The sequence below is a fragment of the Salmo trutta genome, chromosome 33 (genome assembly GCF_901001165.1).
Source record: "Salmo trutta chromosome 33, fSalTru1.1, whole genome shotgun sequence".
In the NCBI taxonomy this organism is placed as follows: Eukaryota; Metazoa; Chordata; class Actinopteri; order Salmoniformes; family Salmonidae; genus Salmo; species Salmo trutta.
In genome coordinates this window covers 30562924-30577307 of record NC_042989.1, presented here as the reverse complement: position 1 = coordinate 30577307, position 14384 = coordinate 30562924, and the positions used below count along the sequence as shown (strand labels likewise).

Sequence of the window (14384 nt, the reverse complement as noted above, 5' to 3'; positions counted from 1 at the left end):
CAGAGCTAGCGCGCAAATATGAACTATTAAGCTAGCTAGTACCTATTCCATTTATGTGGCCTTGTCAAAGATGGAATCTTTGCTATCGTCAATTTATTCCAAGAATCAGCATGCAGATGATGTAAGTTAGTGCTTCAAAGTCCTTGTGATAAGGTTAGCGATAAACTGAAGTCGAAACTGAACAGAACTACACTCTCTTCTACCATTGTCTTAAATATATTTAATGGTCTCGTTGCAAAAGCTAAATTGTCGCAAGGGAACTTTTATTTATTTATTTTATTTAACCCGGGTAGCAAAGATTATAGCAAACACCACTGAAACGGAATTGGTGCTCGCTAGCTTTGCAAATTCAGCTATTGTTGGAAGCCAGCCAATATGAAACAAACTATTAAAATTACAAAAGGTTGCAGCATATGTTGTGTAAATGGTGAACTCATACAGCTGTCAACTCTTGTCATTTTAATCCGTTTCACATTTGCTAGCTACCTTTTAGATCAAAGCCCAAATAGAATGATAAAAGATAAGATGATAGAAGTCCATCTCCTACTGTAAATAACCTACACACTGTGTGTGTGTGTGTAGCCAGCCAGCCAGGTAGAAAAATGGCAGAAAAATAAAAGACGGACATCAGAGTATTTTTCAGTACACCAAAACGTAAAGTAAGAACCCTAGTAGCCTAATATCTCAAAGACTAGTTGATAAAATGTTCATAAGAAAGAAATAAAATTCTAATGGAAATGTTTCACAATGATGTCATTAGGCAGAGCAGGCAACAGATGGCACACAGACAGCAGAGTTGGGGACAGATATGCAGGGACAGACTGGCAGAGACGGAGTCTCAGGTAAGTTTGTTGAGTCTTTGTTTGGCAACATTATGAAAGGTTCTCAATTTTTTTGACTTGTAAAATAGGAACATAATTGGAAAATGCCATGGATACCCCCACTCTCAACTTAAACTGGTGACTGAACCAAGATTTGTTAAAGGCAATGGTATTGCTGTTGTGATTAGTTGTGTAGTTTTTGGTACCGGTAGTACGGCAAAGTACGGCAAACACCTTATTTCTTTGGTTCCTCAATATACATTTACCATATTACAATGTAGGCTATGTGTTACAGCACTACTTTTGGTGTCCCCCTCAGGAATTGCTCTTGAGAAAATTTCATGTAATTGTCCCCTCCAAAGTTGATATCAGATTTTCGCCCCTGCCTCCCACCCCACCAATCTGCTCTTTATTTCACTTCAAAGTGGCACTCCAGTCTCCTTTACACCTCTTTTAACACCTGATTTACTTAACGAAAGGTACATCTCAATAGGGGGTCTAGGTAAGTCATGACATCACAAGTGGAGGGGTGGGCCTTTCCTCTTTTGTTCTCTATTGCTCCTCAGCAAGGGGGGAGGCCGATGACATCATGACTTCCCATCAGACTAACTCCTTGAATGCCCTACTCCTTGAACTTTGCAGTTGTGTCTAAAAAACACTTTTTCTGAAAACATTTTTTTACCCTTTGGTGTGTGGAATTTACTGTATTAATACTTAGGATATCACTTTCCAACAGTAAAAGTTCAAAAAGCGCTGGAGGATATCTTATGTCTGAAAAATACAATTTTAGAACAAAAACAAAGATGAAGATTGAAACAAAAAAATCTGTGGATTTTTCTCCATCGTCCCGTGAATCAGAATGTATGCTTTTCATAGTTATTGCACGCTTTGTGTCAGAGCTATTGAAGATTGAAAGGAATAAACATAAAAATTAAATAAATACAAAACTGGATTTTCTCCATCCTCCTGATTCAGAATATAGTTTGCCTAGTCATGGCCCGCTTGTGTGAGGGCTATTGAAGATTGAAAGCCGTGGAATTTTCTCCACCCGCCCGATTCAGAATATATCATCTTCATAGGTATGGCTTGCTTGGTTCAATAGCGGATGACGAGAGAAGCCGAACATCCAGTATAAAACTCATTTTACCTAGGTCAAGCAAGTTTGCTTAGCGGTCCTGTTCGCGCTTGACTTTTTAACCAAAATTATTCCGATTGCGACTTAAGTTATATTCGCAAGCCTTAGATATATAGCTCAAACGTTGAAATGTCTAATAATATATTGTAGATTAATACATTTTAAGTTACACGCAGTCATTTAATTAGCAATTGCTGCTTCCTAAACCCGGAAGTAAAAAAAAATTGTAAAAGGAAAAAAATAGCAACATAAGCTGCATCTGAGAAAAATATAAAAAATGATTTTTGTACAAACATTTCATATTAAACAAAATTTAATTTTTACAAAATTATGCAGATGGACATTCAGGACAGGGAATAACTGTATACCATACTCATTAATTTACCTGCGGTAGGTCTGTACCTCAAGATTTTATCCTTTCCACTAGTGGATGGGGTGTCTTCACTCTTCTCAAAATGAATCAATCACGTGATATTGCCCCCACCCACCCCACAATATTGTAGTGTTTTCCTACATGAATGCTGGTCCAGGGTTATATATCTAGCAGTGTCAGCAAATCGTTTTCTATATAATTTGATAACGGGTTGAAAGCCGCACACATTAAAAAGAAAGTGCAAGCCTAAATTTTCTTTAAGAAAGACCCTATTTCGAGATGGGTTTATAAAATGTCATTTTTATTCATGTTACATAGCTGATACATAGGGCATTAACATTTCCACGAGGCTTTTGGGAACTACAATCGATGATTAGCAAAAACATAATAGTGGTCCAAATCTCTATCGACAATCACTGGACTAACCAAACACACTTGTTAATTAACATGTGCACAAACCTGCATTGAAAAGTACTAAATTGGACATTTGGACTTGGTGTGTATACAGCATTGGTTCCCATTCCAGTGTACTATTAAATTACATGCATGTAGGAATATTTATATTTGTTTTGATCTTCAGAAAGCCCCACCTCTTCAACCAGACATGCTTTATTGTGAAAGTCATAACCAGGGGGGAGTGAGGAAAGACATTGTCAGAACCAATGGAAATCACCTGGCTGCGATACATGGTGCCAGCTCATTGACTGGCCCTCCCTGCAGCATAAAACAATTACACTTGTTCACATTGGACGTCAGCAGCTGTAACCATACAAGATAACCGTGTGGAGGACGTCAGCAGCTGTAACCGTACCAGATATCCGTGTGGAGAAATAGAGAACAAGCCTATGGAGGGTGAGGGAACAACTCATCGAATTTGTTTAACAAACACCCCTGTTCTAACAACATCTTAACTCCCCTTGTGTTTTGATGGGACTAAGATTTTCTGTAGCAAAAAGCCCTAGAATGTCTTACTTTTTCCTCTAATTTGGACTAAAACATTGATAAAAAGAAGCTATTAATTATTTTCTAACAGGAGAAACTGCACATATGGAAGGTCAGGACAAACACAAACCAAGAAATGGAGGTTTCATTTCCCCCCCTCAATCAATATTTTTCTTTCTTTTTTTGCACAAAAGCTGCAGTGTGAAAAGTCGAAAATTATTTAGGAATTTCCACATGCAGCTTTTATTCAGTAATGGGCTTCATTGCTAAAAGACTAAGTGGAGCAATAAAGGAATGGAGATGTGTAAAAAGGTTGTTTTTTTTTTTTTTTGGAGAGATGACCCTGTGTGAGTTTCAGTTCTCGTTCTCTCCGGCTTCGCCGGCTTCTCCAGCCTCGCCTTCCTCAGGCGCGTTGTCGGATGTCCATAACTGGAGAGAAACACATTGACGTTAAACACCTCTATACACCCACCATCTTAGTTTACTTCCTCTACTAACTATACATTACTGTACAGTCTTCATTTTAAACTAAATTAAACTTGTAACAGTAAACTTTGTTTGACAAAAATGAGGAACATGGGGAGAGCAGAGAGGGAAGGGTACTAACTGTCAGGTTGTCTCTGAGCAGCTGCATGATGAGAGTGCTGTCTTTGTATGACTCCTCGTTCAGTTTGTCCAGCTCTGCAATGGCGTCATCAAATGCCTGGAGACACAAAAAGCACACTTATTACACGGCAAGATTAAATGAAGAGTCGCTGTACAAAATCCAAGCTACCATCAAGTAAACCCCCTGCTTGTCCAGCACAGATATACAGCCATGTACTTAAGATCTCCCATTGTAATAACTTTCCCAGAAGAAACAACATATTCTACCCATTCACACACTTGTTAGCAATTCAATCAAACACACCACTTAACATTCCCTTTCATTTGTTCTGACATGGAACAAGCAGATAACATCTAACAAAGTCCCCATACCTAAAGCAAACAGGGGAGAGGGGAAGGACTGACCTGTTTGGCCAGTGAGCAGGCTTTCTCTGGAGAGTTGAGGATCTCGTAGAAGAAGACTGAGAAGTTGAGGGCCAGGCCCAGGCGGATGGGATGCGTGGGGTCCATCTCCTTCTTGCTGATGTCAAACGCCTGCTGGTACGCCTCCTGAGAGTGTTCTATGGTTGCTGGGGGAGCACAAAGATCAGAATGGACTTTATTGGAGGCAATGATAGAGTATGGCACCCTGCCTGACTTATTTTGATTACAATCAAGTGTAAGAATGACAGAAGCCTGATAACCTCGTTAGCTAAATTCACTCTGAAGCGATTAAGATTAGGAGAGTGGACTTTGACAGCTAGTGGCTGCTAGGTTGAAGACTACAAATGCAGTATTGGATGATTCTGACTGTGGCTCATTCTTAGCAATAAGCAACTTGCAGTCGAGCGGCACATTTATTTCCTTTTTCCTGGACCCATTTGAATTGCACAGGCTAATAACAGGCTAATAACAGGCTAAAATAGGGCATAGAGCTCTCTTCTGGTATTGAAGAAGAGAGCCCCCCCCAAAAAAAGTATTTTATTCTGCATATTTAAAAATATATATATTTTTGTACTGATATCAATCTTGAGTATCACTTGGCTACACCTAAAATGTAGGACTATTGCTTGAAAATAGCAACATGGCAAATACCTTTGCCGCATTCAGTTCAAGGGGCCATTTCATTGCAATCTTACCTGTTTTGTCATCCCCAGAGGCGACTTCGGCAAGGTATCTATAGTAGTCGCCCTTCATCTTAAGATAGAAGACTTTGCTTTCAGCATTTGTGGAGTTCTCAATTAAATATTTATTCAGCAGTTCCTGTGGGAAGGAAACACAGATTCATAATTTGTTCACACGGCATAAACCTTCCATTTGACAGTCAATGTTTCCTTTCAAAGTTGTGTTTGTGTAATTGAAATACTGTTAACCCCATTTCAAAATCTTCAAACCTACTGACTGGCTACAGAAGGTTGCTTATGATTGGCTGAGACAACATCCACCCAAACATGACCATGCGAGTGGAGTTCCCATCATATCCAGAGTTCCTAACCAAATCCCTCCCACACCAGTGGTGGGCAGATAAGTGAAGTCACAGACAGCAACTAGCCTCAATCTTTCCATTACAACAGAGATGAAACCAACAAAAACTGGATTAGCAGCAGCATTAGTGACTGTACTGGACCAAGGAAGTGTATCAATGATGACTACAGGATTCAAAATTGAATATAAACAACTACATAAAAATGTGATTGAAAAATCCTGACCAGGCTAGTTGCGTCACGTGATGATGAACAAGCAGGTCTATATAATGACATCATGTGATATCCATGCAGCGATGTGCCCACACAAGGGCAGGCTGACACGTTATGAGACTGCAGTGGTCACACCGAGTGGAGTGGACAGCCTGGACACCTCTACATCATTAATCAAGCCTGTTCTGTCCCCATCAAGAGCCTAGCTGTGCATATGGGCACGCAGCAGTGGGTCAAGTACAAGCAGGGAGGGAGCCAGCATGTTGCACTGCGTCAAGTCATTCCAACTTGTCCACAATGAGGCCATCCCTACTGCGGGTTCCAGACCATCTTTTGCCCTAGATTCATCCAGGCTTCTTTCGTACCAACGTCCCTCACTGCTCTGTCTTAGTGGCACAGCGACTCTCGGAAGCAAAACCAACGGCTGAATGCAAGTAGTAGTATCCCTTGTAAGCTACATCTTCGATATCACTCACAGGGTCTACAAAGCATATGCACCAATATTTAAACCCCACAGCAGCAGAAACTCCACTATTACTGCAGACCAGTTCCTATGCAACACACTAAATAGACTGAAGAGGGTACAGGTAAGACAGGTGCCACACACACCATGTGGGATTCAATCCGATGCATGTTTCCTTCTGTAAGGGAAAACTCAGCTCCTGACATTGAGTTCTGGAACACTAAATCCCCAGTTAGCTAGCGTGAAGGAGCCTAACCATCCAGTGGCCAACTCATCAGGATCTAGAAGGGCTGGATTGCTGCCTGATTACAGCTTTAGTGCTAATCTGTGTCAGTGAGACCAAGGGTTTAAGGTCACCGTAACTGGTTTCAAATACCAGATTAAACAAGTTCAACGCAGATGAGGCTGTCCACCCGGCCCAGCCCCCACTTACTCCAACCACTCCCACCCGGCCCAACTCCAACCACTCCCACCCGGCCCAACTCCAACCACTCCCACCCAACTCCAACCACTCCCACCCGGCCCAACTCCAACCACTCCCACCCGGCCCAACTCCAACCACTCCCACCCGGCCCAACTCCAACCACTCCCACCCGGCCCAACTCCAACCACTCCCACCCGGCCCAACTCCAACCACTCCCACCCGGCCCAACTCCAACCACTCCCACCCGGCCCAACTCCAACCACTCCCACCCGGCCCAACTCCAACCACTCCCACCCGGCCCAACTCCAACCACTCCCACCCGGCCCAACTCCAACCACTCCCACCCGGCCCAACTCCAACCACTCCAACTCCAACCACTCCCACCCGGCCCAACTCCAACCGCTCCAACTCCAACCACTCCCACCCGGCCCAACTCCAACCACTCCCACCCGGCCCAACTCCAACCACTCCCACCCGGCCTACTTACAGACAGATTAGTCGAGACGATACACGGCACGCTCAAATGTCAAGCATTCCTTCCCATACATCGCCCTGGCTGCAAACGAGTGGAGGAGAAGCGGCTTGGATTTTCACAATGTGTTCAGTTCACACGGAACTTCAGTTTCACTCAGACCACAGAGTAGTCTATTACAGGTACCAAACGGAAGGAAACGGGGGATGAATTACCTGAACATGTCCAATAAGAAATGCTTGTTCTCGTTTTTCATTGTAAAACGGTTTGCTACATTGTGCCTTAATGGACAGGACCCAGGCAAGAGCACTGTGCTCTATAAAACCCAGTGCCACATTTCCCCTATGTGGCAATGATATAGCCATAGGCCTATAAGAGCTGGTGTTGAAATTCTCCAGGGTTTGACTAATTGCAGTATTGCACTCCTCAAACCAATGGATTGCAATTTGCGGCTGTGGTCTTCTGTTGGATATGAGTGTATCGTGAACATCCGGATAAGCATATTTGTGTGTGATTCTGTCAAGACTACTATGTGAATCTGGCTGGGTTTTCAATTATCCTCACGAAAAACGTGGGCCATCACCATGACAACCTAAATGGTTTGACTTTGAAAAATGTGTCTTGCCAAGGTTATATCCACAGGCAAAGAGACGACCGGCCTGGATGGTTTTGTAATTGGGCCCTGTTCTGTCTTACCTATGACTGAAACTGGAGCACTGAACACAGCCTGCACCATTCTATGCACTATTCTCAGTCAACATTGCTTAATCAACAATAAGTTAACAGATTCTGACACGATCGCCTGTAGTCGCATACAGATTGAGGTGGTTATTGGGGGCAACTATTGAATTGCAACTACTCAGCGTGCATGAACTAGTACTATAAAGTATGACTAGGCCAGGGTTTTCATCAGGAAAACGTGGCACCGGACATTTGACCGGCAGCATTTTAAATTGACCTAACCCTTGTGGATTAGGTGAGTAACCTGATTAGGGTGTCCACCCACGGTGCTCAGAATGAGAAATTGTACCTTAATCTAAATGTGATTAACAAAACATGCAACTCGAGGTTACAACGGCATGCGTCCTTCTTAACGAATTTCGATTGGCACTTTGATGTTTCAATAAGTGTCCACATTTACTTTTCCTCAGCCAACATGAGTAACAAACAGCAAAATCACTAGTCTGTGTCAATCTACTATCCCACATTGTAGAAAAGTACCTATTCTATTGGACAGCTTGTCGTTCTGTGCAAGAAAGAAACGGCCTATTCCAAACAGACTCTAGGACAATAGATCCCAAATTCATACAACCAGTTCATCAAAATAACTGGTCCAAACACACCACCAGTCGTGAAGAGGGCACGACAACGCCTCTTCCCCTCAGGAGGCTGAAAAGAGTCGGCATGGGCCCTCAGATCCTCAAAAAGCGAATACAGCTGCACCCCTTGTATGTAGTCAAGTTATCTATTACATGTTTTACTTTTCTATTATTTCTCTATTTTCTTTCTCTCTGCATTGCTGGGAAATTAGCATTTCACTGTTTGTCCACACCTGTTTTACGAAGCATGTGACAAATAAAATGTTATTTGGATTTAAGAAAGTTGATTTGAAGCAAGTCATGCCTCATAATATGAAGTAAAAAAAGTTAAGGTTTCACACAATTAAGTACATGTTTTAAAAATGCATACTGCCTCCAGTTTACAATGCAAAGTGGTGTGTGACACACTGAAGCCTGCCTACCGTTGCCTAAGCACTTGAATGCCGAATGGGAAGCGCACTTCAATTACCAGTTAAATTGTGGCCTTAAACTGTTTTTAAACCCAAGATTGCATTTAGAATTTTTTTGCGCAATGATTGGGCATATAAAAATTACCTTTCACTCCAGCAGCAACAGGAGTTGTGGCAGCAGCACTTGCTTGTCTGACAGATTTTACACTCAAACTAGGCTCTGTATATGTCTGATGTGAGCGTGTGGTAAATAAGAATCATAATGACTAATGAAAATATGCACAATAATTTTAATTTCACTAAATTATGCAAAGTAACCTATAAGCATGACCGGTCTAATGCGTTTCCATCGATGAATAGGCTAAAAAGTATTATTTTGCAATGTGATGTATTTATTCTACCGCCCGATGCCAATTTTATTTATTGGCTTTTCATTTATAAATTTTTGTCCAAAAGCCAGCGGCTAACGGAAAGCCTGGTTAGGGTTGGACGATATGGTTTAAAAATCATATCACTATTATTTAAAACTTAGGGGCAAATCACAAATATACACATACAGTCAAAAGTTAGGTCATACCTACTCATTCAAGGGTTTTTATTTTCTACATTGTACAATAGTGAAGACATCAAAGACATCAAAACTATGAAATAACACACATGGAATCATGTAGTAACCAAAAATGTGTTATAAAATTTTCATTTGTGCATTTGACATTCTTCAAAGTAGCCACCCTTTGCCTTGATGACAGCTTTCACACCTTTGGCATTCTCTCAACCAGCTTCCCCTGGAATGCTTTTCCAACAGTCTTGAAGGAGTTCCCACATATGCTGAGCACTTGTTGGCTGATTTTTTTAGACGAGACCAAAATGACAACATAAGAACAAGTGGACAAACAATGTTTTTATAGAATAACAGATTTCTGCAATCTAGGCATTTGGAATATTGCACAAAAAGGAATTTGAATTCATTTGATATATCACCCAGCCCTAACCCTGGCCTAGGCCAACACAGTGCAAGCAGACAGGGTGGGTAAGGCCACAGCAGAGGGCAGCACAGTGTCTGCATGGCTGTGGGCAGCAGAGAGGTTCCACCGTGTCCCTGTCCGGTCTGGCATGGCATGATGTCACCTTAGTGGAAAGTGAGTATCACGTTATCCAGTCCTGTCTCTGCCACCAGGCTCACTTCAGCCCAGTGCAGACCAAGCCTGTCAGCTGAAAGTAGACATAGGACTCCCATAGTGGTTACTTGCATCAGTAGCCAGCCACTGAGCAGAGGAAACGAGTTTGGGCAAGCAGCGTGAAACAACTTTCTAGGCTGACTCCACCACACCCTCAGTCAACACCGGCAAGCGGCTGAGTCAGCCTAGAAGGGTGTGTTTCACACACACACGACAGTGGCATGTGCAAAGAAGTGGGGTAGCTGTACGGTGTGGTCTGAAAGCATGGCCATCTGTACAGTTTACAACATGACTCATACAGGAAAGGGCAGTAAATCAACCTGAGGTAATCCAACCATATCCTACAGTTATCTGCTTATCAGTTATGCCTAGCTACATACGTAGGATTATCCATTGTTTTCTTGCTCCCATGTGTAGAGAACCACTATGCATATATGCCACCCACTCTCTGTTGGTGTCCATTCAGATTGGTCAAAGTAAATGACATCAACCCAATTAGAATGACAGCGGTAATGGAATGCGGTTTCAGTTTTGAATATCTCCCTGGCTAGACGTTCTAACAGACAATGGATCTGTCGTCACTCTGCTACCTTCATATAAAAAAAAAAAAAGAAGAAGTATAGACATATGACCTTTCATTGTCGTAGCCATAATCTCTAATATGTATAGATAACTGCTGGATTGTGCTTACAAATACTGCCCACCTCCCCAAACCCCCTCATCCCAGACCTTGTGTCTAAGGAAGGGCAGAGGCTCAGGGAAATGCTCAACCTCCCAGCTAAGCCACCAGAGATCCTCACTTAATCCACCATCAAGACCAGATAGAAATAACAGACAGAGCTATTCACCTGTAAAGCATTGGATTTAACTGAAAACAATTGTCCCAAAGGAAACAATAACAGATGTAGAAAGTTGTTAGTAGAAAGTCCAGACAATGAAAGTCAAGTAATTTTACTGAAAGCGGATAAAAAAATATATATTTTCCTGCATGTTTCATCAATCACAGAGCGCCATAGCAATTTGGAGCATCAAATGGGTAGCTAGCTAGGTTAGTGGGGTTAAGAGACGTAGCCTATTGAGCAAACTGGCTATGAACTTCTTCACTTGGCTAGCTTCATTACAACTCATGTGTCAGATGAGACTGATGATTAAAACAGGAGGACACACTCCTCGTTTCAGGCTTGTAACAGCATGGCTCCCGAACAGCCACCACTGGTGCTCTGCCAGAGCCTACCTCTCAGATTCTGACACACCTTGCTTTGCAGACACACTGGATTGTGACCTTTTGTCAGTATGCACCGTCACGTGGTTAAATTCCATTGTTCATTGTGACAGAATACCAACAGGAAGGAACCGGGGTAAGGGGGTGAAAATACAATACTTCCTTCTCATCACGAGGCCAGGGGAGATCCCCTTTTTAGACCGGAGGAACTCGTTTAGGAAACCTGGGCCATGACATTTGACCCATACTGCATTGAAACAATCTAATGTTAGTCTCTGTTTTACAGTAATAGAAATGGGATAAATGAATGGTTGGAACTTGGAAGCACTCACTGCTGAGAATGAGACCAGAGGTGGGGTCACTTCCATTCAGGAATTAAAAAGTCCACATAGAAAAACAACTGCCTACATGTGCAATTCTACCTGAATTGAGAGAACTAAACCAAATCATGGTAGACTGGTCAAACACGCGAGAGGAAAAAGTTGAATAGCTATGCTTTTGTGAAGAAAAGGACATCTTTCATCATACAGAATGTATTGTTCCCTGTTCAGAGAAGGCATTGCTCTTAATTTAAAAAGACTCCCTTTTCTAAAGGCACATTTATCCAGACATAGAGACAAGAATCCTGCAGCACTAGGGCTGGGTGAATTACTGATGCCTCGTGCTTTGCACTGATGCACTCAAATATGCCCCTGGAGGAGCATGAGGTGTGCAGTTGGAAGACCAACAACAAAACACTTCCCAGACCTAGAGAGACATGACTAATCAACTCCCTACAATATGGACTAGAATTACTGAAATTGTATTTCAAATTAGCTATATGTTTGCTGTCCATGTAATTACATCCAAATAAGTTGCCCCATATAATGATACAATACATATGTGACCAAATGTCTGGCCAGTGACCACACTTTCCCAGTAGCAAGCTGTGAGAGGCTGTGAGAGGCAGTGAGAGGGAGAAACAGGTGTATTCAATATCCCGGGTCAGGGTTTCCCAAACTGTTTTTTTTTAAAACCAGGTAAGTTGACTGAGACACATTTACAGCAACAACCTGGGGAATAGTTACAGGGGCGACGAGGGGGATGAAAGAGCCAATTGGAAGCTGGGAATGTTTAGATGGCCATGATGGTATGAGGGCCAGATTGGGAACTTAACCTCAGTGTTCTGGCTAACACCACTACTTATTATTTGAATCAGCTGTATAGTGCTTGGGCAAAAAACAAACATGCACCCTGGGGGGCAGCACCGAGTTTGGGAAACCATGTCTTAGGCTACCATACATTTAAACCGACGCCCATTTTATTCAGTCAACATTTCCATTAAAATGAATCTCTACTAGTACTACATACCAGTACGTCGTTGCAGATATCTCTCAGCTCGCCCTCCACCTTCTCACGGTATTCGTTGACCATTGCAAGCTTCTTGTCGCTTCCCTCCGTCTTCTGTCCGATGCTGGAGATGACCCTCCATGCCGACCGCCGTGCTCCGACCACGTTCTTGTATGCGACAGATAGCAGGTTCCTCTCCTCGTTTGACAGCTCGCCCCCCTGTTCCGTTACCTCCTTCATCGAGGCGGCCATGTCATCGTAGCGCTCGGCTTGCTCCGCCAACTTGGCCTTCTGAATAAGCTCCGCTTTATCCATTGTTTTTTATTCTTTAGTGTGTAACCTTAGCTTGATTCGTCACGGACGGGTTAAAAACAATAGGAGTCCAGGAATGCAAGAGGGACTTGAAGATGGCGCTAAACGATAGAGAGTAGCGGATGCTGCGCAGTATTCCACCAAAAACCTGCAAATGTAAAACAGAAGGTTTGTCATTAAGTCATGTTATTATAGAAGACAGAATGTGACCACAATGTACTGTACCTAGAACCAACATATTAGACACTGCAGCCTTTAGAAAATAACCAGATACAGTAGTAATCCATTCGGATGGTGTGTGCGCGTCCTGCGTGCATTGACGTGGTATCTGTCAAATTCGATGGGTCGCTAGTTAGTGAAAACGTAACTAGTTAACGCAGAAAACTAGAAAGCTAAGTACATCGAGTTTATCTATAAACTAACCAGTGGTCACAGTTGCTGACTAACGTTAGTCTTACACTAGAGATAATCAGTTAACAAGCTAACTTACATCCCTGCTAGGTGGACATTTATTTACCACAAAAACGATGCATCGGTCTTGCTACGTCCAAACAAGTCAAAGGAGCATATTAGCCAACAACTAGCCATATAATTAACGTTAGTTAACTAACGACCTACGGTAACGTTAACACACAAATATGTAACGTTAGTGTAGCTAAAAGCTTACTGTAGCTAGCTACTAGCGTTGGGCCACTCCTTTCATTGAGAATGGATTGCTACAAAATAACATTACCATGCCATAAGCTTGACTACAACATAACAATAATTTACAAATAGCAAACAAAAAATATTTTGAACTGATTTCTGAATGTTCTAACCTTCTAAGGTCCCGATTTGTTCCTCCGAATTGATCCGCTGTGAGATTGGTATGAAGCAGAGCGAAAAACAGCAGCCGTGAAATTCAACCAGACTTGCTAGATGGAGCGGCTCTATGTGAGAATGATTCTCCAATCAGAAATAGACATTTCTTCCTGTCAACGGTGATTTCTAGTAATATTAGCCAGTAGCTATTTTGCGCGGGGAAAGGGGGAGGGAGTTCAGAAATGGGTTCGACCGGCGTGTAGGCTGCGGCCGGGGCCACGGGGTTTCCTCCAATTAGAGCAAGGGAGAAGACGTCACCATTGCCATGGTTATCCTCCATTCCTACCCCCTTTCACAAGTTGTAGCAGCATCAGGGAGGCCCGAGGCGGGCGTGGCACCCACTCATTATAGTGACCGAGATATTCCTATTTTCTCCTCTTGATACCCCTCTTTCCTTTTCCTAAGCTTTGCTATTGTGGGTGATCAGCCATCCAACCTTGACCAGATGACCTCTGCTTAGTGCTCACTTAATGCTCACTTTAATAATATTTTCACTACACAGAACACGTTATGCTGGTGATAGGGCACACAGACAGCATGTACCCAGTTTTATTACACTCTTTGTTACATAGGCCAGAGTATATCAAATATTAATTTGCCTTTAACAATAATGTTTGTACCATGTTTTGTGCTGCTACCATGTTGTGTTTCCACCATGTTGTTGTCATGTTGTGTTGCTGCGTTGCTATGTTGTTGTCTTAGGTCCATCTTTATGTAGTGTTTTGTTGTCTCTTTTGTTGTGATGTGTGTTTTGTCCTATATTTATTTATATATATATATATATATTTTTTTTTTTTAAATTTCTAATCCCCCGTCCCCGCAGGAGGCCTTTTGCCTCCTA

General features: G+C 42.4%; 1 protein-coding gene across 1 annotated transcript; it reads right to left on the bottom strand.

Annotated features, from left to right (window-relative positions):
* Window positions 1-2609: 2609 nt before the first annotated feature.
* LOC115172823 (14-3-3 protein zeta-like) lies at window positions 2610-13616 on the bottom strand. Its single transcript, XM_029730610.1, has 6 exons — window positions 13501-13616; window positions 12392-12830; window positions 4996-5119; window positions 4283-4446; window positions 3879-3974; window positions 2610-3700 (listed from the first exon to the last, which is right to left on the bottom strand). Exons 2-6 carry the CDS (start codon window positions 12683-12685, stop codon window positions 3626-3628), a joined length of 753 nt encoding a protein of 250 aa, XP_029586470.1. The 5' UTR covers window positions 12686-12830; window positions 13501-13616; the 3' UTR covers window positions 2610-3625.
* Between the last annotated feature and the right edge of the window lie 768 nt (window positions 13617-14384).